The following is a 22,959-nucleotide window of genomic DNA, read 5'->3' as shown; positions in this document are numbered from 1 at the left end:
AATAAATATTTATAGTCATATATAGAAGGACTTATGATTAAAAATAAACAAAATATTTAAATATATATAAATTGGAAGCTGAATGAACAATATATGTAATAAAAATAATAATAATTAAAAACCAATTGTTCAGAGAACAATTGAAGGTCTTTCCACAACATTTTGAAATAACTGTTGAAAAGAAGCTACATTTGTAATTCCGGTTTACTCAAAGTCAAAATGGCATTTAATCATTTAATCATAAGTTTCTTCATACTGATGGGATAGATAAGTGGTTTAAATATATTATTGGGTGAAATAAGGGAGATAATTAGCTACTTCCGGTGAAGTAAATGTTACTTCCGGTCTCATATGATGTCTTCTTTCACACTGATTCCAAAAATATATAGTTTCTAATACTTTTGATTGTAAACCAGGAGATAATTGGTAACTTATGGTTTATCGAAAGTCAGTTTTAGTATTAAGTGATAAGAAAATGTATTGAAATTACACAAAATATATGGATTCTGAGTACTTTGTCATGAAAAAAGTGCAAAAAAGACTACTTCCGGTTGTCATTTTTCAAGGTCACATGTCACCCAACCTTTTGTTAAAGGTCATATTGCTTTATAATGAACCAAGTTGAAGTAATAATCAATTATCCTAATAATTAGACATTTCAGGGGCACTAACTCCTATCAGATGCCATTTGATTGTTTCAGACCAAATGTAACACATCTTCATTGCCATAAAGCAATCATTTTGCACTTGTTCTTTTATATATATCTTTAAAAATGATGGAGAAAATGCAAAAACAAGGAAAAGTCAAAATTGAGAACTTGACCTTTGACCTTGACCTCATTTTCTAAGTAAGGACCTAAGGGCCTCAAATAAAAATATTCAAGGGTTATACGGTCAATGATTTATGAGTTAAAAAAACATAACGACAAATTTATTGCGTAAAGGTAGATAACTCCTATAAAATTTCCTCGAATCGCTTCGATCTTAATTTGCTGTAAGAAATTTTGTCAATATCTTTTTTTGTTACGAAGGAGATGCTCACATATGATAAACAGTGAATAGGGAGATAACTCTTACAAAGAAAATGGTTCGGCTTAACAGAGTGAAATTCAAAAGTACATAAACTATACGATACAATATGAGAAATATCTAAGCGACATATTGCAACACAAATATTTATCAGAAGAACAAAGTTAGGCAGAAAAAAAATAAAAAAAATAATAATAATCAGAACAAATACAATAGGTCTTTTCACGGAAAAGTGGAAAGATCTAATAAATAACAAATTTTATTATATTAATAATTAGCATAATTATATATACATGTAGTTGCTTTCCACAACAATTTTATATCATATGGTAGGATTTATGTTTTTTTAAACTGTATGTAATTTTTATGATGATACAAAAATGTTCTTCTTCTAGATGGTACTCAACTAGAATACCACAAAATGAGTTTCTCCCAAAGTGAATACCTATGCACAGTGTCAGGGGTCCCAGATTTTGAACTTATACTATGGTAAGATATAATTTTTTTTTTAATTGGAAGCAGATTTCATAATATGTTTCCTCATGAAATATAAATATTAAATTGAAATTAACAAAATGAAAGTAATTTAAAATGCACACTCTTATTTTTAAATTTACAATATGTGAATCATTCAGAAAGTTTTTCCTTGAACAATAATATAAACATGATAAAGGTAATTTGTAAAATGCATAAATCTGAGAGTTATGAGGTATTTTTAAGCTTTGATGAATATTGAATTGTATTTTATAGGAATTATACAAATGGAACTAAACTGACATCAACAAAAGTTCCTTCAGAACCAATAACGAGCATGAACTTTAACCCTGGCAGCTGGAGGCAAATCTGTATAACCACAGAAAGATCTATAACTCTTTGGCAGACAGAACAGTCTAATGATAAATACCTTCTACAGCCACAGTAAGTATAAATCTGTATAACCACAGAAAGATCTATAACCCTTTGGCAGACAGAACAGTCTAATGATAAATACCTTCTACAGCCACAGTAAGTATAAATCTGTATAACCACAGAAAGATCTATAACCCTTTGGCAGACAGAACAGTCTAATGATAAATACCTTTTACAGCCACAGTAAGTATAAATCTGTATAACCACAGAAAGATCTATAACCCTTTGGCAGACAAAACAGTCTAATGATAAAAACCTTTTTAATCTGTGCTTATATGGAGGATTTATTCTTGCTTGCATACATGTGTGCTGTATTCTTCTTGCAGTCCAACATCCTTATTCATTTTAAAAATGAAACATATAGATATACCTAGAAGTGTCTATAATGAAATTGTGTATGGTTAATAATTGCATTGTTATGAATTCAAGCAACAGGTTGATAATTGAAATTACCTGTATGCCAGAAAACTATTTGAAAACTCTGAGATAAATAAATATATTTGCATGTATCATTGAATATAGAAATAAGAAGATGTGGTATTAGTGCCAATGAGAAAACTCTCCATCCAAGTCACAATGTGTGAAGTAAACTCTCATAAGTTAAAGTATGGCCTTCAACACAAAGCCTTGGCTCACACCAAAACAGAAAGCTATAAAGGCTTGATTTGATCAATTGATTGTGATGATTAACTTATTATTGTTTTATTACTTTTATTTGGAAATGTTGATTGAATTATTTACGTCATGGCCATTTACAAAAAATACTAAGTAATTATCAGTTATTGCCATCATGTAAAAAAAAAAAATGGATTAAGATATATTTATAGTCAGCATTTTAGAAAAAAATAAGTACGTGTATTAATTAGAATTATTATAAATTTGTTTAACTTGAGTTTGAACATATTTTGTAGGAAAGTGAAACTTCCACCTTCTGAGCCATCTATTTATGGAGATGAGGATAAAGATCGTGACCAACCAACAAGAGCCTCCACTAGAATGACTTCTTACACTATTGATGTACCTAGACCAGCTATAGCTGGACTGGTGGGAGAAAAGGCTGAGCAGTTGGAGGAGATACAGGATTTAACCCCAAGAGTTATCCCCCTTTGTCAAGCATGGACTCCAGGTGGAGATTTATTTATTGGATGTAAGGGAGGACAGCTAATGAGGGTAAGAAATTAGATATATTGTATCATTTAATATAAGATGTGGAAGCTTAAAGTATGGCGGTTAAGTTGCAAAAGAAATATAATTATATTTCACATAAAAATGTTGCAAATAGTATATTATATTTGCTTATCCTTTATTCTTCTTTTATTACTTCGTTGTTATCCTTACCTAATAGGACCTTCATTTCTTATTGAATTTACTTTTAAGATTATTATTTGATAAGGATCTAGAAAGGACAAGGTGGATTCAGATTTTTTGATTGCTTTATTTTCGATTAGTGGAAAAAATAATTTGTGTAATACATGTAGTACATTTGAGTACATACAATTTATAGCAATATGAAGTAAAGACTGACAATATGATAATATATATATTTTAGCTTTACACAAGAACATTCAATGACAGCCTTTTTTATTTTACAGTTAAACTGTAATATTTCACTGTTTTCCACAGGTTGATGGGGAAGTAATAAAAGCCAGAGTATTATATTATCCTCCACTTAGAGCAGAAACACCAATGTCAAGAGCTACAAGTGCTGCAAATAGTAGATTTCAGTCACAGACAGATTTAATTAACATGTGTAAGTTTTATTGGTGAATTTCTGATTTTTCAGCATTTCTGATTTTTGTGTTGTTTGTATACATATATGTGTATCTATTTCCTTTAATTATATTTTTACTTTGTATATCTTTTTCTAAAAGACTATGGGCAAACATCAGGGGGATTTATTTATACAAAATGTTAGGGTAAACATAAAAATTATAAGATGAGAATTTTTATGGTATATCTGTATTTAAAGAAAGCATGTAGACTGCTTTCACATATCATCAGGTACAAAATGCCTGAAGATCTGTGAAAACAAAGTGCAGTAATAAAGGGTTATTTCATGAATATTGGGGAATATTGTCCCGAGTAGAATTTTATATTGCATGAGCTTGCGAGTGCAATATATGTTCTACGAGGGACAATATTTATGCAATAACCCTTTTATTGTATAGCAATATAATATTTGAAAGTAAAAGTTGGTTTAACCTAGATTTTGTAGTTGATGACGTCATGAATTTTGAAGATTTATTGCACTAGTGCAATATTAGAATTTATTGCATGCTAACTTTTGGTTACTTTCTGTGGGAAATATTATATTGCTATGCAATAAATGTAATTATTGAAACTTTTTATCTAATTTTCTTATATGGTATCCTCATAAAGATTCTACTGATCTTTTCTTTATGTATATATTTTTTAAAGAATGCATATAATATTCTACTTGATATGTTATATATTTTTATTATCTGTCAATATTTCTTTGAAAGAATTTTTCTCTTAATTTTTTTTATCTAGCTCGTAAACAAACAAAACTTGGTGGTAAGTTTTGAGCACAGATTGTGTAAGAATATTACAACATTAACGTATGATAGATTTTTTATAACACATAACTTTTTATGTTTTCACAATATAGAAAAAGTGTGAATTTAGAATTATGTTTTATTGCAGCTATAAAACTAATATTTGCTCTTTGAATGAACATTTTATTTTCTATAATAGAAAAAAAAATGTTTTTTAAGTATATTGTTTACATTTAATATTGTAAAAAAATAAACAGAACCAAGTTCAAACAAAGATGTCATGTTGTCAAAAGCAGTTATTTTGAAAAATTGCACTCATAATTTCTATGAATTGCTCAAAAGATATCTAAATATTTAAAGTTTGTCTCCCAGGAAACAAGTCTTAAAATGTATACATAGGAATCTTATCCAGTGACAGTGTAGATATTGGTCATGAAGCTTTGAAAAGTTTGAAGACCTAAGATGCTTCATGTCTCATACTTGATTATACTTATCTTATACTATTCATAAGTAAAATAGAACTTACTTTATTTGGTGTATGGACTGATTGTTAGGTGAATTTTTAATTCCATTGTAGCTTTGCTTGTGTGTTTAATGTAATCTTGATATGTGCATGCATATAATCAGTATTATTTATATTGCGCACAAAAATAACAGCAAGACTTTTTAAATTAAGGATTAGATTTGCAGTTGAACTGATATTAAATATATTTATAACAGTTTTTTTTTCATAAAGGTGAATCAGTCAGAATAAGTTTTCTAATTCTTTTTCACAGTTGTGGTCTTCCAAATTAGATTACTTTATAAGTGTTCTAGTTTTTAAAATGTTTGGGACTTTTATGACAGAATAACCAGTATTAATGTATCTAGAATATGCCAATGATTATTGTCTATCCTTTGACTTTAGTAAAAAAAAAAAGCAAGACATAGCGATTTTACATTCCGTCGGCATCCCAAATATTCACTCTGTGGTTAAAGTTTTTGAAATTTTAATAACTTATTTAAACTATTCTTGATTTCTACCAAACTTAGACAGAAACTTGTTAATGATCATAAGATAGTATCAAACTTATAAATGGACTTAGTTTTTCTGCCAGGATACATTACATTAAGTCTGTGGTTAAAAGTTTTTAAAATTTTAATTACTTTCTTTAACTACCCTGGATTTGTACCAAACTGGGACAGAAGCTTGTTTATGATCATAAGATAGTATCCAGAAGTAAATTTTGTAAAAAAAAAATCCATTTTTTCCATATTTTTCTTTTAAATGAACTTAGTTTTTCTGCCAGGATACAATACATTCACTCTGTGGTTAAAGTTTTTAAATTTTAATAACTTTCTTATTCTATCCTGGATTTGTACCAAACTTGGACAGAAGCTTGTTTATGATCAAAAGCTAGTATCTAGAAGGAAATTTTATTAAAATTTTGTACCTGTTTATCAGTATTTTACTTATAAATGGGCTTAGTTTTTCTTCCAGTTAATATTGCATATTTTCTATGATTACGGTACTTTCTGTTGTAGCTGATGATAGTAATTCTATGACAGAAGGAAGTTTTGATTGTATAGTTTTACATAAGAGAGGATTATATGTGGGAGGACAGGTAAATAAAACTAATAACTGTAAAATGTATTGTCAATCTTATCAGATTTTTTTAACTTTATTTATATAATTAAGAAGTCATCAAATGATATGTAAAACAATGTTTAATCATTTAAGATTGCCTCTTTACTAATGTTGAAAAATATTTTATGCTTATAAATGCATACAGTTATAAATAGACTATATGGGAAAGACAATATTTTAAATTTTCTTGAACAGAGCTCAGTCACTGTCATAGTGAGTGTACTCCCAGGGTATGTTTTTTTTTACTATGGTGCTATATGAATAAGTTATATGATGGATTTTATTATAAATGTGGTGCAATAATTTTTGTGAAACAGTGCTCTTTCAACTGTCATAGAGTAGTTGGAGAAAGTATGGAGAACAGAGCCATCTTATTAAGACCAATAAAAATCATTTTTAATGTTTAAAAGAATCTTTAGCTTAACAGTATAATTTTAATTTCAGGATGGTATGTTAAGGCTGATAGATACAAAATCAGAAGACTGTAGAGTCCTAGAACAATGTAATATTAATCATCCAATCAAATCTCTCAGCTTCCCTCCTAGTTACAGACGTCTGGCGATAGGATCATGTCAGGTAATGTTATAATGTAATATTAATCATCCAATCAAATCTCTCAGCTTCCCTCCTAGTTACAGACGTCTGGTGATAGGATCATGTGAGGTAATGTTATAATGTAATATAAATCATCCAATCACATCTCTCAGTTTCCCTCCTAGTTACAGACGTCTGGCGATAGGATCATGTGAGGTAATGTTATAATGTAATATTAATCATCCAATCACATCTCTCAGTTTCCCTCCTAGTTACAGACGTCTGGCGATAGGATCATGTGAGGTAATGTTATAATGTAATATAAATCATCCAATCACATCTCTCAGTTTCCCTCCTAGTTACAGACGTCTGGCGATAGGATCATGTCAGGTAATGTTATAATGTAATATAAATCATCCAATCACATCTCTGAGTTTCCCTCCTAGTTACAGACGTCTGGCGATAGGATCATGTGAGGTAATGTTATGGAATAATCTGATATTGAATGGCCATTAGTGGCAGAAAAGAAGGAAGAGTTTCTTGAGTAGAAATAAACAAAGGAAAAAAATAAAATCTTTGTACTAAAAAAGTTAATAGCTAAAATGCTGAACTCCAAAGAAAGGTCAAATTGGAAAGTTCCTTAGCAAAATGTCAAAATCAAAAACTCAAGCACATCAAGGAATGAAAAACAAATGTTATATTCCTGACTTATTACAGACATTTCCTCATGTAGAAAATGGTGAAAATATGGTATTATATCTAGCTAAACCTCTCACTTGTATGAGAATTATAACAAAGATAAACAGTTCTACAATGTTTTATTTTTTATATTTTAGGGATCTCTACATTTGTATGAAGCAGGGATTCCAAACTCTCTCAAATTACTGAAAGATTTACACTGGGGAACCATAATGGGTATTGGATGTCTGACTGGAAATGAACATGTTGTAGTAAGTTTACACAGAAATCAATGTTTTTTTTTTAATACTACTATTTAGAGAATAATGTTTTTAAGGACCTTAAAATCCACATTTTTGAACACATTATAATCATCTAGATTGATGAAGGATTTTTTTTAAATGTTAATTATTAACTTCTTCTTACACCTTATCCAAATTAGTAAGGTTGTCATGTGTTTGAGATTTGTTTAAAATTGGTTCTACATTTTTGTGGAAGTGGGCTTTAAAATTTAAAAAACTGAAATTGATTCTAAATTGATTTAGCTTTCTCACTTGTGAAGGTTCTTTCATTGAAATAATGTATTTTATTTTTTATTTTATTACACATGGTACACTAGTTATTCTGAAGATATCATTTAACGTCTTTTCAAAGATACAAAATACGTCCTGTATTCATTTATTTTTCGCTAATAGAATGCTGGTTATTCAGGATTGAGAGTAAATTGATGATTATATTTATTTGATTACTAGAGTGTGAAAGAAGATGGTGAATTACAAGTGTGGACGATGGACAAAGGGAAGTTTGTTTCCTCTGTGTCAGTCGGAGTTCCAGTAAGTTTACTCTTACAGTTAGAGTTTTCATTCAGTATAAAATGGTGAATATAGAATTAAGAAGTTTTGGTATAATTACCAATGAGACAACTCTACATACAATGACATAAGAGGCCAAATGACATAGAAGTTCATCATATTTGTTTTTAGATTAGTTATTTGACAGTTGGTGCAAATTATATCATTTAAAAAAAATATTAACCTATAAAATGACTGACACATCTGCTATTAGCATCAGTTTAATATAAATATCGGAATAACTTTATTTGGATGATTGTTTGATTGTACACAGTAGTGAAATAAATGACCATATCATGGAACTTTCTATCTATCAAGTAGTCATGTATATTTGTTTCAAATGTCTAGAATATTGGAAAAATCAATTGCTTCACTGTAAACTATTTTTGATAATGTTTTGTTCCATTTCAGGCCACATGTATGGCATGTAGTCCCCTAACTCATGTTGCAGCTGTAGGGACTGTTAGTGGACATGTCATGATTGTTGATTTAACTAATGTTCAAAAACCAAGAATTATAAAGAGCACCAGAATGTACCATGTACCTGTATCAAATTTGACGTAAGTAAACAGAAAAATAATGAAAAGCCATCTCATTTTCTTATTTTTAGAGGAGTTATAAAATTAGGGCTAAAATCAAAAATATAATTTCGACTCACATCTTCCTTAAGAGCTTCATTTATGTCTGTGTAGCGGTCTGTTTTTTCCTCAGTAGATTATAGGTCTCGTTGTACATTTTAAATTTCATATTATATAACAATGGAGAGCTGTTTTAAGATGAACGGCACTTAGTCTTTAGCTCAGTTTCTTGTTTCCTCTGTAAGCATCTTTTTCATACTTACATAGTGCAAATTCTGTTTTACAAGGCCAGTTTAATAGTTCTGGTGTTCAAAATCATCATTGGATGGTCTTATGTATTACTTTGTTATAACAGTTGTATTTGCACAACCACCAACTTTTTTAATTTATAGAAACACATATTCTTTTTGAATGCTGATGACCAAATGGTTACTTTTTTTTCTATTTTTGAGGTCATTGGGCATTTAATTAAATTAATATAGCTGCTTATCAGTAAGCAATTGTTGATATTATAAATGCAGATGATGATTTTAACTTTAAAAACATTTCCAATAAATTACTTCATGAGTTTTGTTTACAGGTATGATGTTGATGGAAATTTTTTGATTGCTGGAGCAGAAAATGGACAAGTTTTTGTTATAGATGGAAGGGCTTCCAAAGACTTCAATCCGATTGGTTACACAGGTAAATGACAAACTAAAAATCTTTTAAGAAATATTTAGTTGCTTAAAATCATAAACTTAACTCTTAGTTCTGTCAAGTATTATTTAAATTTTTTTATTAAAAGTAGAATTATGTCTATCTTTTTTTTTTTTTTTTTTACAGTGGTTGAAGGGGAGATTTTGACTATTACAACATTTACTGTTAACGGTGTAGTAAAAGTTTCTATCACAACTAATAGTTCTGGAAACAGAAGAAATGGTGCTGATGCCCTGTTATATTTTGAGCTCCCAGAGGATATCTTGAAAGGTATGTTGGTAAAATGAAATATAAGAAATTCAACTGTACCCAAAATGATGTATGACTCAGCCTGCATCAACATTTCTGTACATGGTCAACATCTTGTATCATATTATCTTGGCTATACTTAATTCCTGAAATTGGTATCCCATAAAATGTAATAATGAAATGGCAGTCTAATTAAGTTCTGTATTTAATTTTGTTGCAAAGCAGATTTATAGGAAAATTTCAGGATAACAGTTGAATGTTTCAGTCTTTCTATCCATCAATGACAGAATCTTTTCACCAAGTTTTATCCAAATCCTAACTTTATCTTTTTATTCTTTATCGAACAGACCCAAGGAAGAGTGTCCAAAGTTTGAAATGTGATTTCAAAGATGCAGCAATAAAGAAAATGGTACTGAAGTTTGGAATCCCATCATTTGGAGGTGCTGTGGCTGAAGGGAATCTTCTGTTTGCTGTCTCACAGAAAACCAAAAAATTACACCAGATATCATTGCCTGATGAGATTCCTAAGAAGGTAACATATCAATTGCTTGTCAAGTCTCACAGACATTATTTAATAGAATCATTTGTTGCAGTCAAATCTTTCTTCTTATTTTATTTTTTCCTGAATTGAATTATTATTTTAACATAGATATTGAATTTCATTTTATTGGACATTCAAGGATTTAGATAAATAGAAACTGTATTTGTATTTTTGTAGTATCTTGAAGCAGAAGAAGGCGAACGCACACCAGAATTTGGTGATTTTGATGTAATAATGCTATAAATTAATGGTATCTCTAACAGCAGAGTTGTTAAACTCAGTTTTTTGTTTTTTAATTTTGGTTGTGTCATTACAAAGATTAGAAAAAAGGTTTTAGAATGTCAGTTTTGGAATCATAATAATAATAATACTGCTATGTAGCTGATACTAAACGATAATCAAATGAATGATAGTAAAAGGTGGCTATCTTATACCGGTAGTCTGCTTTGATGATCTTTCAGATATGTTGTGAAACCACTAACCACAAGGGTTTGTTTTTAACATGTGTGCTTATATGTTTTGGAGGGAAACATCTGTATCTTTCCAGTTCAAATGTATTGTTGAAAAATTTATACTTTCTTTTTAGTTTTGTTTTGTACACCCGTCATTATCAGTAGAAATCATTCAGATTCTGTAAACTTCTGGAATATCTTCTTTCTTTCAATTAATTTTAATGATTTAGCTAATGGCATTGCAAAATAAAGGTGTAAACAGACAGTTCACCAGGAGCTCCAAATCAAAGCTTCTTGAAAGGAGTAGGTTTGATAAGGCCCTAAATTGGCCCACTTTTTTACCTTAATTTTCAAATTAGGATTTATTGACCAATATCACATTGAATCATAGCTAGTGCATTGGCTAGATGGGAAATAAACCTTTTTGTTGAAAATTTACATTCCTACCTTTTACTGATGACGTCACAAACAGTACTCATTTTCATTTTCCATGAAAAATCAATGAAAATTGGTAAATTTTGCATTGATAATTGAATAGGAAACAGAGCGCATATGTCGACAATGAAATGACATTTTACATGTTTAAATTAAATATTTAGTTTGTCTTCGCCTGCCCTCTATGTTTCCTGGTCCTTAATTTGGTTGAAATCTGGCCAATTTTGTTAAATTTCGTCAAAATCTCTTATTTTGACCTATTTTAGATGTAAAACTCAACGCTTTATAATGAAACTTTGACACAAATAGTTCTATTTTACTTTCTCACAGGTCTATTAGACAACTTCAAATATATTTTATCTTGTACCATTGAATTTATAATCGGGGCCAAATAAGGCCCTTACCAAACTTAGTCCTTTGGTAGAAAATGTCATAAGAGCATGTTTTATCATTACCTCATCGCTAATCAACTTCATGTTGACGTAATGCATTTAGCAGTTCGACTTGTTCACATTAGTGCCAATACATTTGTGAGAAGTGTGTAAATGTTTTGATTTTATTAATTTCTTGCAATTTGTGTGTTCAATCATTATAAATGCACATTCAATTTCAACTAAGTAGAACATAGATATCATTAGAACTATTTGAAGGTTATATCACATATAAAATGCTTTTGTTTTTAGGGTCATGCTGAGCCTTTGTTACCAGAAACAGAGTTCCCAGGACATCAGTTACCAGGAGCTAAATTGTTACTGTCTCCACATGGTAAATGGTTGGCTAGTTATGGTATTGATGGTTACGTACAAGTCAGAGCAATAGGAAGTTTGGTATGTGTATCAGTTAAGGTTATGTACAAGTCAGAGCAATAGGAAGTTTGGTATGTGTATCAGTTAAGGTTATGTACAAGTCAGAGCAATAGGAAGTTTGGTATGTGTATCAGTTAAGGTTATGTACAAGTCAGAGCAATAGGAAGTTTGGTATGTGTATCAGTTAAGGTTATGTACAAGTCAGAGCAATAAGAAGTTTGGTATGTGTATCAGTTAAGGTTATGTACAAGTCAGAGCAATAGGAAGTTTGGTATGTGTATCAGTTAAGGTTATGTACAAGTCAGAGCAATAGGAAGTTTGGTATGTGTATCAGTTAAGGTTATGTGATATATTTGCAAAAGATTGTGTTACTAAGGAATGACTTTTCAGCTCTATTTATTGTAAATAAACAAATCATGATAGATTTTTAAAATTTTATTTTATTAAACATGGTAGCATATTCTTATTGGTATACAATTGCATTTATATTATTTAAAAAAATAGTTTTCCTTATGACCTGGTTTAATATGCACAATACATACTTTTCAGAAATTTTACATTTGTTTATCTCCAAATCGTATCATTTATACAATTCAAAATATTTACGTTTGTTGACCTCCAAGTTGTATCATATATGATTTTCAGTATTGATAAATGGAGAGATTATTTATTTATAGGACCGTTTCATTTCCATCAGACCACATGACTACCACAGTGGTGGTGTGAGGAACATAGCTTTCTCAGATGATAGTCAGAGTGTATTTACTACAGGACAAGATGGTGTTATCTGCTGCTATAGCTGGAAGTAAGTCACTTGAATATGAAACTTTTAAAGGGAAGTAAGTCACTGGAAATATTAGAGTTATGAAGAGAAGTAAGTCACTAGAAATATAATAGTTATGAAGAGAAGTAAGTCACTAGAACTATTAGAGTTCTAACATTTCTAATATTTCTAAATGGAAGTAAGTCACTGGAATATTAGAGTTATAAAGGGAAGTAAGTCACTAGAAATATTAGAGTTATAAAGGGAAGTAAGTCACTAGAAATATTAGTTATAAAGGGAAGTAAGTCACTAGAAATATAAGAATTATAAAGGGAAGTAAGTCACTCCAAAAATTAGAGCTATAAAGGGAAGTAAGTCACTCCAAATATTAGATATATAAAGGGAAGTAAGTCACTAGACTATTAAATTAATAAGGGAAAGTAACAATAGCAGTTCAGTTTTTACAAAGGAAACATTTTGAAAACAGGTTTGACAGTTTTGACATGTTTATAATTGACAGGTTTGACAGTTTTGACAGTTTTATAATTGACAGGTATTTTCCTTTTTTTTAAGCTACTCATCAACAGGAATAGGAAAAGCTAAATCAGCCATGGAATCAGCACGAGCAAGGAAGACAAAGTTGATGCAGGGACAGAAAGACGAGGATGAAGTGGTCAGAAAAATGTCTGACTGGGTACCACCTCTCCGGTCAGACAGACCAGTATCAGCTGAAATGGACCAGTCTGAAAAGGTTGACAGTAAAATAATGACAAAAATGGTGATAACATTTTCTTTCTTTCAGCTTGCTGTGGACCTGACGCAGGTCTTGTTGGTGTTGTACATTTATATGCTGAGTGCAAAGGATTGGATTAATGTATGCTTGTAAGGGGTCATACATAGTACTAGAAATTCCAAATCCACATATCTTCAAGTCATATTCTCTTTTCTATTTTGACATCATACTATTTTATTCCCCCCAACAAATGCATAAGTTCTTTTTATTTTGTCTAAAAATGTGACACCATCAAAGTCCAATCATCAAGATTGGACAATACAAATACTTTTCATGAATGCATATTGTATATGTATCTTAATTTGATGTTAAGGACGTACGGAATAAGAGTCAAGAATATAAAACCTCACAAACAGGTTTGGTCTTAAAATCACATTTTTTTTAAATTCTTTTAAAATAAAGATTTTTACAGTTCACCATATCTCCTTTTAATCCTACTTTGACCATTTTTCTATACATATTTGGGATGTAAAAAGGTGTTTTTTTTTAATTTTAAACATGAGGGGTAGAAAAAATTTTAAATTCATAGATTTACATTTGATAGAGAGATGACATATTATAGAAGAAGATACTCTGTATGACCCCTATGGTATGCTTATTAATATTGTAAACAATATGTGGCTGTCAATTATCTCATTATTTGCCAATTTCCTGAAACTTTTTACTTAAGGTGGTATGGGTGTCTTACGCCATCTTGGATTGTAAAAAACAGAGAATCTAAGGTCCATATTTTCTATCAAGTTATCAAAATTTGATGCAGGAATGCAGATATTTAATGTGAATTTTTATTTAAAAGATCCAATTTATAAGAATATAACTTATAAATATTAATATTTATACAAGTTAAGATTATTTTTTGTTGTTTTTAAATATTTTCAAATTGTCATTTTAAGGGGAGATAACTACAGTACATTTTCTGAAGGAATCTCCATGGAATTTTCCTATTTTGTATTTTAGCCGAAAAAAATGTACGGTGACCCTATCTTTTCTTTTTAGATTCTAAAAGTATTGTCTGAAAGCTATCTTTTCCTGATTTATTTAACAATTCTATCATTTTATTTAGTTTCTAATCACAAAATAGTGTTTTTCCTGTATAATCCATACAAAATGTGTCATTTTGTAACCATTGTAGCTTAAGAAAGTGCACGGTGACCTATCATTTTTATAATATTTTTGAGCAAATATCAATTGATACTACGTTTTGGCAAAGTATGAACAAATTCGATCATTTTTATTATTTTAGACTTCCATACCTCCTTAAATAGAAATTGAGCAATGTAGTAACTTGAAGTGCATATATTTATATATATATGCAAATTTAAATAGACATACCAATAATGAAAATTTATGGAAATAATCAAATGTTGGCAAATAGATTTGTTATTTACTATGTCATATAATATTTGTATTTGATAACTGTATGTTGTATGGGTTCATATTATATTAGCTTATTTCAAGATGCTGTGTTGATTGTGAATATCAACGTCTTTGTCAGTGGATATTTCATAACAATTTTGTACTGCAATTCATGTACTGTAGATTCATATTTATACATTGGGTAGCATTTTTGGTGGTTTTTGTGGGTACAGGGGAAATACAAACTTAAATGTTCAATGAATTTTCCGTAGAAATATCTGGAATCTATGGCAAAACCACAAAATCATATTATCCACAAAAATGCAAGTTATACTCAATAAAAAAAAATAGTAGCCACAAAAATAAATGAGTCCATAGTAACATCTACTGACAAGGATCTGATAATGCTTAGCATGCATGTATAAAGTAACACGTTGTTTGGAACATTGGAAGTTTGGAAATGTAACTTTGTATATTCGTGATACTTGACTTATAATCTCAATCTCAAATACCATTTGCATTTGGAAAGATAATTTTGATAATTCTTTTATGAAGAATGCTAAAAGTGTAAGATAAAATTTTATAGAAAACATGCTCAAGTTTAAAACAGCAGATCCATAATAAAGAATATTGTTTAAATATTTATAATTGCAATTTTATTTCTAGAAATATATTTTCTGAATTTAATATGTTCTGATCTAGTTGTTAATAATTACACAGCTTTTATTGAAGCAATTTAATATTTGTTTACTGTTTGTTATGTAGGAACGAGCAGCATTAGAGCAAGCTTTGGCTTCTGACGAGATTTACAGAACTCCTACACCAACAGCAGCTACCAACGCCACATGGCAAGATATGCAGAAACTGGAGGTATTACTCACTTATCTTTAGTTGATTCAGTTTGAATGGCGTTTGTATGTATAAAGAAAAAGTAAACCCATTGTTGTTATAATCCATTACAGAAATGAAATTCAATTTAAGGGGGTTTGCGGGTCTAAATAAATTTTTTTTTCTTAATATAAGATTTTGCTATATTTTTCTATATATGAACTTTATCTTTTACTTATTTGAAAAATGAAATAAAATGGGGTCACCATTCATTTACGCTCACAATCTGCCTTCGAAAAGAAGCATACATTTTGATAAAATAGAATTTTTTTCTGTTGAACTAATAGAAGAAAAAGAGATAATATTAAAAAAAAAAAAGAACTAAATTACAGAAATAGCTAAAATTTTACAATAATTAGGTTTAAGTACAGCTTATTTGAAAATAATAATAAAAATTAAAGGTCACCGATGATTTAAAAAAGATATTTTAATTTTAATGCCAAAAAATGACATTTATACACCAAAGGGAGATAATTTTGAGCTTTTTCAACGATACATACATTTTAAAAGTCATCTTGGGCCAAAATGAATTGATTTACTTGAAAGATTTTTGTACCATATGATAAAGTAAGAACTATTAAAGTAATAAATATAATTTGTAATGAAAAAAAAGTTTATTTTTTTTCTGAAATTTTTATACCTTCGAGCCTCCTTAATTGATAATGTATTCAAAATATCAACTTATACTTTCCTGTGTCCAATTAACTTACAAAATGAAGACATCTATGAAAAAGATAATTTTTGTGATGAATAGATACATACATAATTACAATATTTGATAACAAGACCTTGTCATTTATAGTGGGTGAAAGCTGAAGATGCACAGTATCATGACGTAAAGAAAGATTTGAGAGTACAGATCAGAGATATGAGAAGAACAGTAAGATTTTATTATTTGAGATTATTACTTTGTTACCATAAAGAGTATGCATTTAGAATTATAAAAGCAGCCTTTGTAACTCTTAAATAACTGGCAACCAATTAATTTTCTTTTATGCCTTTATTCACATGTAGTTTTTTCTTTGTCTACTATACTACAAATTATTTAGGAGTTTACTGTATTGTATTTAAAGCTTGGCCGTCATAAAACGTAGATTAAAATCTACTATCACAAATTGAGTTTACATAGCGACGTGTAACGGAGCTAGGTAAACAGATAATTGCGACAGTAAAACCAATTTACCCCTTCCACATATTTGTCAATGTCCAATGAAAATTATTGTTACAAAAAAATTGCATTAGAATTCTTGTTTTTCTGACTTTGTAGAATATATTCCTATGATTTCAGTTTTTTCCATGTTCTACTTTCTGTTTGCCAAAAGGAGTGTTATTACTTTGCCTGGATTTTATAATCTTGAGTATTTATAGCCAAACTTTTTGGTAATTTTAATATATTTTTATAGTAGAAAATATCATGAATGTACTTTTTGTTCAAGTTCCAAATAGAGATGGAGAGCTGTATGAATCTTTAACTTTCTATTTAGATTCAAGAAATGTTAAAACAGAATGAAACTTTACCAGCTATTGAGAAACTTGGGCGTCATGAGTTTGACCTTGACATTGAAGAACAAAACAGATTGCAGACAGAGGCTGATTCTGAAGTTCAAAGAGTAAGCATAATAAATCAAAACTTCAACTAAAAGGGATAAAAAAGGATAGGGTTGATTATCTCCCCTTTACTAACTGATGAAAAAGTGAATTGTTTCTGTTATTATAGAAACCTTCCAACAAACAAAGTTTAAATTTCTTCTTAGTAGACTGCTTAGGATCCCAATCAGATATAATAACAAGAAATATTCACAATAATAAAAGATGCAAACTAAAAAAATCTGTGAAATGTTGCCTAGCCATGCCAAAGATTAACCTAACCTCTTACCTCTTATCTCTGTATCTTTAAACCCCTTTGTAGAGGAACCATATGCTAGTATGTAGAACTTGTAACAAAATTACTACATTTTGGCTATATTTGGTGTAACATAGTAGATTTAGGGTTGCATTTGAATATTAATATATATAAACTTATTGTAGGTGAGAGAAGAGATTGAGTTTGACAATTTGGCTAAGATATATTTAAGAGAGATGATTAAGAATATTAACATATATATTTACGTTATTGTAGGTGAGAGAAGAGATTGAGTTTGACAATTTGGCTAAGATATATTTAAACTTATTGTAGGTGAGAGAAGAAATAAAGTTTGACAATTTGGCTAAGATATATTTGAGAGAGATTGGTGTAAGCTAGAATATTAACATATATAAACTTATTGTAGGTGAGAGAAGAGATTGAGTTTGACAATTTGGCTAAGATATATTTGAGAGAGATGATTAAGAAAGAATGCTGGGACGATATGAAGGTCAAAGGGAGAGCAGTACAGGTCAGTAACCATGGTAACCAGGTAACACAAACTTCTCTAGTTACTTCTTAGTTTCAATTAAAATTTTCCTATGAATATGCACCAATTGAAATGTAAAGTTTCATTTGATTTTAGGAGGTTAACTGGGGATTCAGTTATCTTCGTGGGGGGTACCAATTGTCATGGATTGAGGACATGTGGTGACTTAAGTATACTAATAGATATATATGACTTACCCAAGAGTGTCGCTGAGTACTCTTAGGTTGAGAGTTACACGGGTCTGTGTACAGCACCAAATTCCAGGCTCCTACGATCAGGGAACACGTCTGTTAGCTTGGCCGTCTATATTAACTCTGAGGGAATCCCCGACCATTCGGAACTCTCTTGACTAATGCATATCGTGTTTGATTGTACCTAACCGGCGTACTCCACAGACATATTGTATTTTATGAACATTTAAATTTGTGGTTCGCCTGAAACCAAGAAATCGACTGAAATTGGTATCCCACAAAAATAAATGAATTTACAGTAATACATTTTTGCATGTTTTATCAAAAGCTAGGAAAAGTTTGTTAAAAAACTGGGGCAAAAAATGAGTCTTTTAAAGGTATGTTAAATACTTTTCTAATGATGGTTGTACTGTAAACATACATTATATTTCATATATACGAAATTCTTCATTGTGGGGTGGATGTCTGTTCTATTAATATTTATAAATCTAATAGTATTTTCCTTATTTTTTAACTTAAGTTATCTATAAATTTTATTGTTATTATATAACATTTGCCATTACTTTTTTAGGCATTTTACTCTAATCTTGAAGTGAGTAACTTCCCCATGAGAGAGAGATCCAAAGACTTTGAAAAGCTATTGAATACTGTGACAATAAGGAGGACGATAGAACTGGCCGAACTAGCTGTAAGATATATAACCTGTTTAGTTTTATGTCAAATATCATGTATAAAGCAATGCTATACTCTAATATTTTTATGTTACTTGTTTTAAAATATAATGAACCACAGATATAATGCCATGACAATATTAAATCTTCTCTAATAGTAAATTTTGATAATTGACCAATGTTAAGAAATTAAAATTCTTGTCTTGTGAATTGCTTCATTTGGTTAATTATTATCTGGACCAATGAGAATGCATAACACAATTTCATTCCTTTGACATAGCACCACTTTCTGTGTTGGAATAAGCGACATGCTTAGATCAAAGAATATTTTAAAAAGTTAGAGTTTGGATCATATAACCCCTTCCTGTAATGATTTTGTATATTTTTGTTGTTGCAGGCTAGGAAATCTGAGATAGAAGTAGCCAACAGACCAACAACAACAGCCGTAAGTTATATATATTCTGTTATCAAGGGGATTCAAATTATAATTATAGTCTTGGTTTTTTGTTCATTTAAAAAGTTTGTTGTAAAAATGTGGGAGATAGAAGTGTGATGGGTAACTTTTTATTTTTTTTTGATTTTTTGATTTGATAAAAATGAACAGATGATAATTAATTGTTCAAGTCTTATGTTTTTAACATTTCAGTGTTTTACATAGTATTTTATTATTTAAACACTAAGACATTATATTAGCTGATTTATTTAGGAGAAGAAAAATGTCCCGGCACCTGTTACCAAAGCACCTACCAAAGATGTAAGGCTATTAGTGTGTTCGCTGTAGGAAACCAGGTGTTATCACATGGTTTTCTATTTATAGAGTTTTGCTATTTGATCACATAATGTATATTTATATATGACCACAAATATATTCGGATATGCTTTATGGTACAAATCCTTTTCTTCAGTAAGATTCAGAGCTTTCTTTATTATTTATCTACCAAAAACAAAACCCTCTTTTTATTCAAACTATTTAAAAAATCTAAATAGTGAGTCCATTGTATAATATTGAATAATGGAAATAATCATCACATTTTAACAGTTCAGGTTTAAATCAAACACATGTAACAGCCTACCAAAAGAAGTATTTGAATAACCTTTTAAAATATGTAAGGTTTATAATAGATAACCAAAGTAGATTTTCGTGAGGTTTTATTTTAATCATTTACATTAAAGTAACTTTTGATTATATTCCTCCTCATGCATTTGGACTTTTATTGCATTCTTTTTTGCACACTGACCAAAAATCTTCCACATGGTGGTCAACTGTTCTTGCTAAGTGATGCAGATTATACATAATGCTAAATGATTATATGCCATTTTATATATCAAACTGCCACTGCAATATTTATCATTGTGACATTTCTTCACTGCACAGAAATAGACATATTTTGTTAAGGTTATGATATGTTTCATTGTCTATTTAGGTTAATAATAATCTTATGAGATTGGACTTTTTTGTGAATTTATAACAAAAAAGTTGTACTAAAAGGGAGATGTGTTCCCTCCATTCCAAGATTTTAAAAATTATACACAAAATAATATATTAATAATTTAAAGAAGCTCTTATGTTGTGACTGACTTGATTCAATTTTAAACGAGTGTGGACGCTGCTAATTTTTAGGATGTTTGTATTAGACATTGGATGATAGATTAATTCATAGTATTTGCTCTTTAGTTTCTACTAAGTATGATTCAACAAGATGAATATACTAAAAATGTAAGCTTAGATTTGTTGATTTGTTTATAATGTTCATTTACAGTTGACGTGTTATTTGTTAACTTGTTCTGTTTTGTTATTATATTAGAAATTTCACATGGATCAGTTTAGAAAAACTGTTTGTGATTTTAAATTAATTTTCTAGTGTTTTATATATGCTTCTCTTTTATATTTAAACCTTTGTTATTAAAAATTCCAGTCATCAGATGAGAACATCCACCAGGTAAATTACTCACTGAATGTTCACAATCACAACACATAAATTTTTGTAAAATCACAGCTATTCACAGATCATACTTTATGTATGAAATCTGACTTTATTCTATTATGTTTACATAAATCAGTCTTGTTTCATTAGAAACAAACTTGTTGTATGAATGTTATTCAGGAGGTAAAAGGTAGTCATTTGTTCAATGGAATATCTATTTAAAATTTGGTTCACATTTGAAATGTCACAATATTTAGCTCACCTGGGACAAAGGATCAGTATGAGCTTGTTCTCATGGCTTGGCATCGATGGTCTGTTCTTCAAATGGTTGGCAAATGAGGACCAACATTAATATGAATTGTCCTAAGGACTATACATTTAACACATATATATTTTGTTTGAATCAATTTTGTGGTCATGACTGAACCAATCTGTCCGTCATGACAAAACATATTATATTTGAATGTAGCATTCAATGGGAAAGTATGAAAAGTGCTTCTTATTGGAAACTTGATTCTAAAGTTTGATTGACATTACTCATGCCCTATGTCCTTCATAAAATTTTGTGATATTTACCTTGATTTTTGGTAACCTGAAATCCTATATGCCTACCACTGTGAACTTAGGTCTGTTTGATATAGAAAATGACTTAGAAAAACCCTCTCATATTTATTCAATTTCAAACTGTTCTTGGATTCAATTTTATGCCCAATTTATGAGCATTGTGATCTACGGTCTGTTTGTCTGTTTGTTTCTTCATTTATCTGTTCGTCCGTCCATCCTGCTTCAGGTTAAAGTTTTTGGTCGAAGTAGTTTTTGATTAAGTTGAAGTCCAATCGACTTGAAACTTAGTATATATGTTCTTTATGATATGATCTTTCAAATTTAAATGCCAAATTAAAGTTTTGACCAACATTTTACCATCCACTAAACATAGAAAATGATAGACCAAGTTGGGCATCCGTGTACTATGGATCATTCTTGTTTTTATTTAAGATGGTAATCTCCAGTTACAAGTCAAAAATAGGAGAACTTTCAGCTGAATATGCATGATTGTTAATTTATGAAGCACAAATTCTTTGAATGTACACGTTCAATGTAAACAATTAAATCTTTCTTACTCTTTTGAGAATTTTTTAGCAAATTTTATTTTTAATTCTTATGAATGCAATATTTAAAGTTTTTAAGTTAAGTTTTACATATTTTTGATGTATAATATTGAAATATAAAAACTATTATGATAAATGTTGCTGTTGTTTTAAAACTTCACAGAAATCAGTCACAACACCCATTGGAAAGGAGGTAAAATACACCATGATACATTAAACATCAAACACACCAACATACACTTAACATCAAATACACAAACATACACTTAACATCAAACACACCAACATACACTTAACATCAAATACACCAACATACACTTAACATCAAATACACAAACATACACTTAACACATCATTTTATCACCTTTTTCTGTATTTTACTTACACGAAGAAAAAAAGAATCAAATACATATAATGATTGTATTGTAGAAATAGACCTCACAGCTCAGTCAGGCAAACTCATGTTCATATGGCTATATCCCCTTTTTGACTAGTGTTAAAGGGGCACTAGCTACGAGATATATAAAAAAAACTAATCTAATATTTTTTTTGCTCAATGATAAATGCAAATAATGAAATAATAATTGGCTTTTAGCAGCCAGTATGGTTCAATTTTGTTAAAATAAGGTAGAAAACATAGATTATGATTTATTCACTTACAAGTGAATAATTCGACCTCATTGAAACAGTATTCATGTGAACTTCAATTTAACCCCTTAGCTTGAGATGGATAACACATGAATTTTATGTGTAAAGATATTTAAAGGACAAGAATGTCAACATTGAAAGTGAAACAAAGGTAAACCATTTGATAGACTGATTCGATCCACAGATAATCATTCTTTTACAGGTAAAAATCTATGTTAAACATTTATTTTTCATCTATAATATGAAATTAAAAAGACCTAGAATAATTCAACAGCACATGTTTGCTTTATCTATTTATATCTATATTTATGTTTACAT

The 22,959-nt window shown here is 29.6% G+C and overlaps 1 protein-coding gene across 14 annotated transcripts in view; it reads left to right on the top strand.

Annotated features, from left to right (window-relative positions):
• LOC143071223 (cilia- and flagella-associated protein 43-like) overlaps positions 1-22,959 on the top strand; it is a 50,102-nt gene that overhangs the window by 8,115 nt on the left and 19,028 nt on the right. For 3 of the 14 annotated variants that reach the window (XM_076245398.1, XM_076245396.1, XM_076245397.1), the window contains exons 3-25: positions 1,425-1,518; positions 1,780-1,947; positions 2,850-3,108; positions 3,562-3,688; positions 5,979-6,058; positions 6,526-6,657; positions 7,452-7,565; positions 8,046-8,126; positions 8,556-8,704; positions 9,303-9,406; positions 9,548-9,691; positions 10,018-10,202; positions 11,782-11,925; positions 12,582-12,709; positions 13,241-13,445; positions 15,582-15,686; positions 16,507-16,584; positions 17,189-17,314; positions 17,975-18,079; positions 18,860-18,976; positions 19,357-19,404; positions 19,666-19,713; positions 20,876-20,899. In XM_076245398.1, coding sequence (XP_076101513.1) covers positions 1,425-1,518; positions 1,780-1,947; positions 2,850-3,108; positions 3,562-3,688; positions 5,979-6,058; positions 6,526-6,657; positions 7,452-7,565; positions 8,046-8,126; positions 8,556-8,704; positions 9,303-9,406; positions 9,548-9,691; positions 10,018-10,202; positions 11,782-11,925; positions 12,582-12,709; positions 13,241-13,445; positions 15,582-15,686; positions 16,507-16,584; positions 17,189-17,314; positions 17,975-18,079; positions 18,860-18,976; positions 19,357-19,404; positions 19,666-19,713; positions 20,876-20,899 — 2,765 coding nt within the window. Of the gene's footprint in view, positions 1-1,424; positions 1,519-1,779; positions 1,948-2,849; positions 3,109-3,561; positions 3,689-5,978; positions 6,059-6,525; positions 6,658-7,451; positions 7,566-8,045; positions 8,127-8,555; positions 8,705-9,302; positions 9,407-9,547; positions 9,692-10,017; positions 10,203-11,781; positions 11,926-12,581; positions 12,710-13,240; positions 13,446-15,581; positions 15,687-16,506; positions 16,585-17,188; positions 17,315-17,974; positions 18,080-18,859; positions 18,977-19,356; positions 19,405-19,665; positions 19,714-20,634; positions 20,677-20,875; positions 20,900-22,959 lie in introns of all 14 variants that reach the window. The other 11 variants (XM_076245402.1, XM_076245399.1, XM_076245401.1 and 8 more) reach the window with 5 other exon arrangements.

This window comes from Mytilus galloprovincialis, chromosome 4 (genome assembly GCF_965363235.1).
Source record: "Mytilus galloprovincialis chromosome 4, xbMytGall1.hap1.1, whole genome shotgun sequence".
In the NCBI taxonomy this organism is placed as follows: Eukaryota; Metazoa; Mollusca; class Bivalvia; order Mytilida; family Mytilidae; genus Mytilus; species Mytilus galloprovincialis.
Note: the sequence above shows the minus strand (reverse complement) of the source record. Positions and strands in the feature narration are given on the sequence as shown.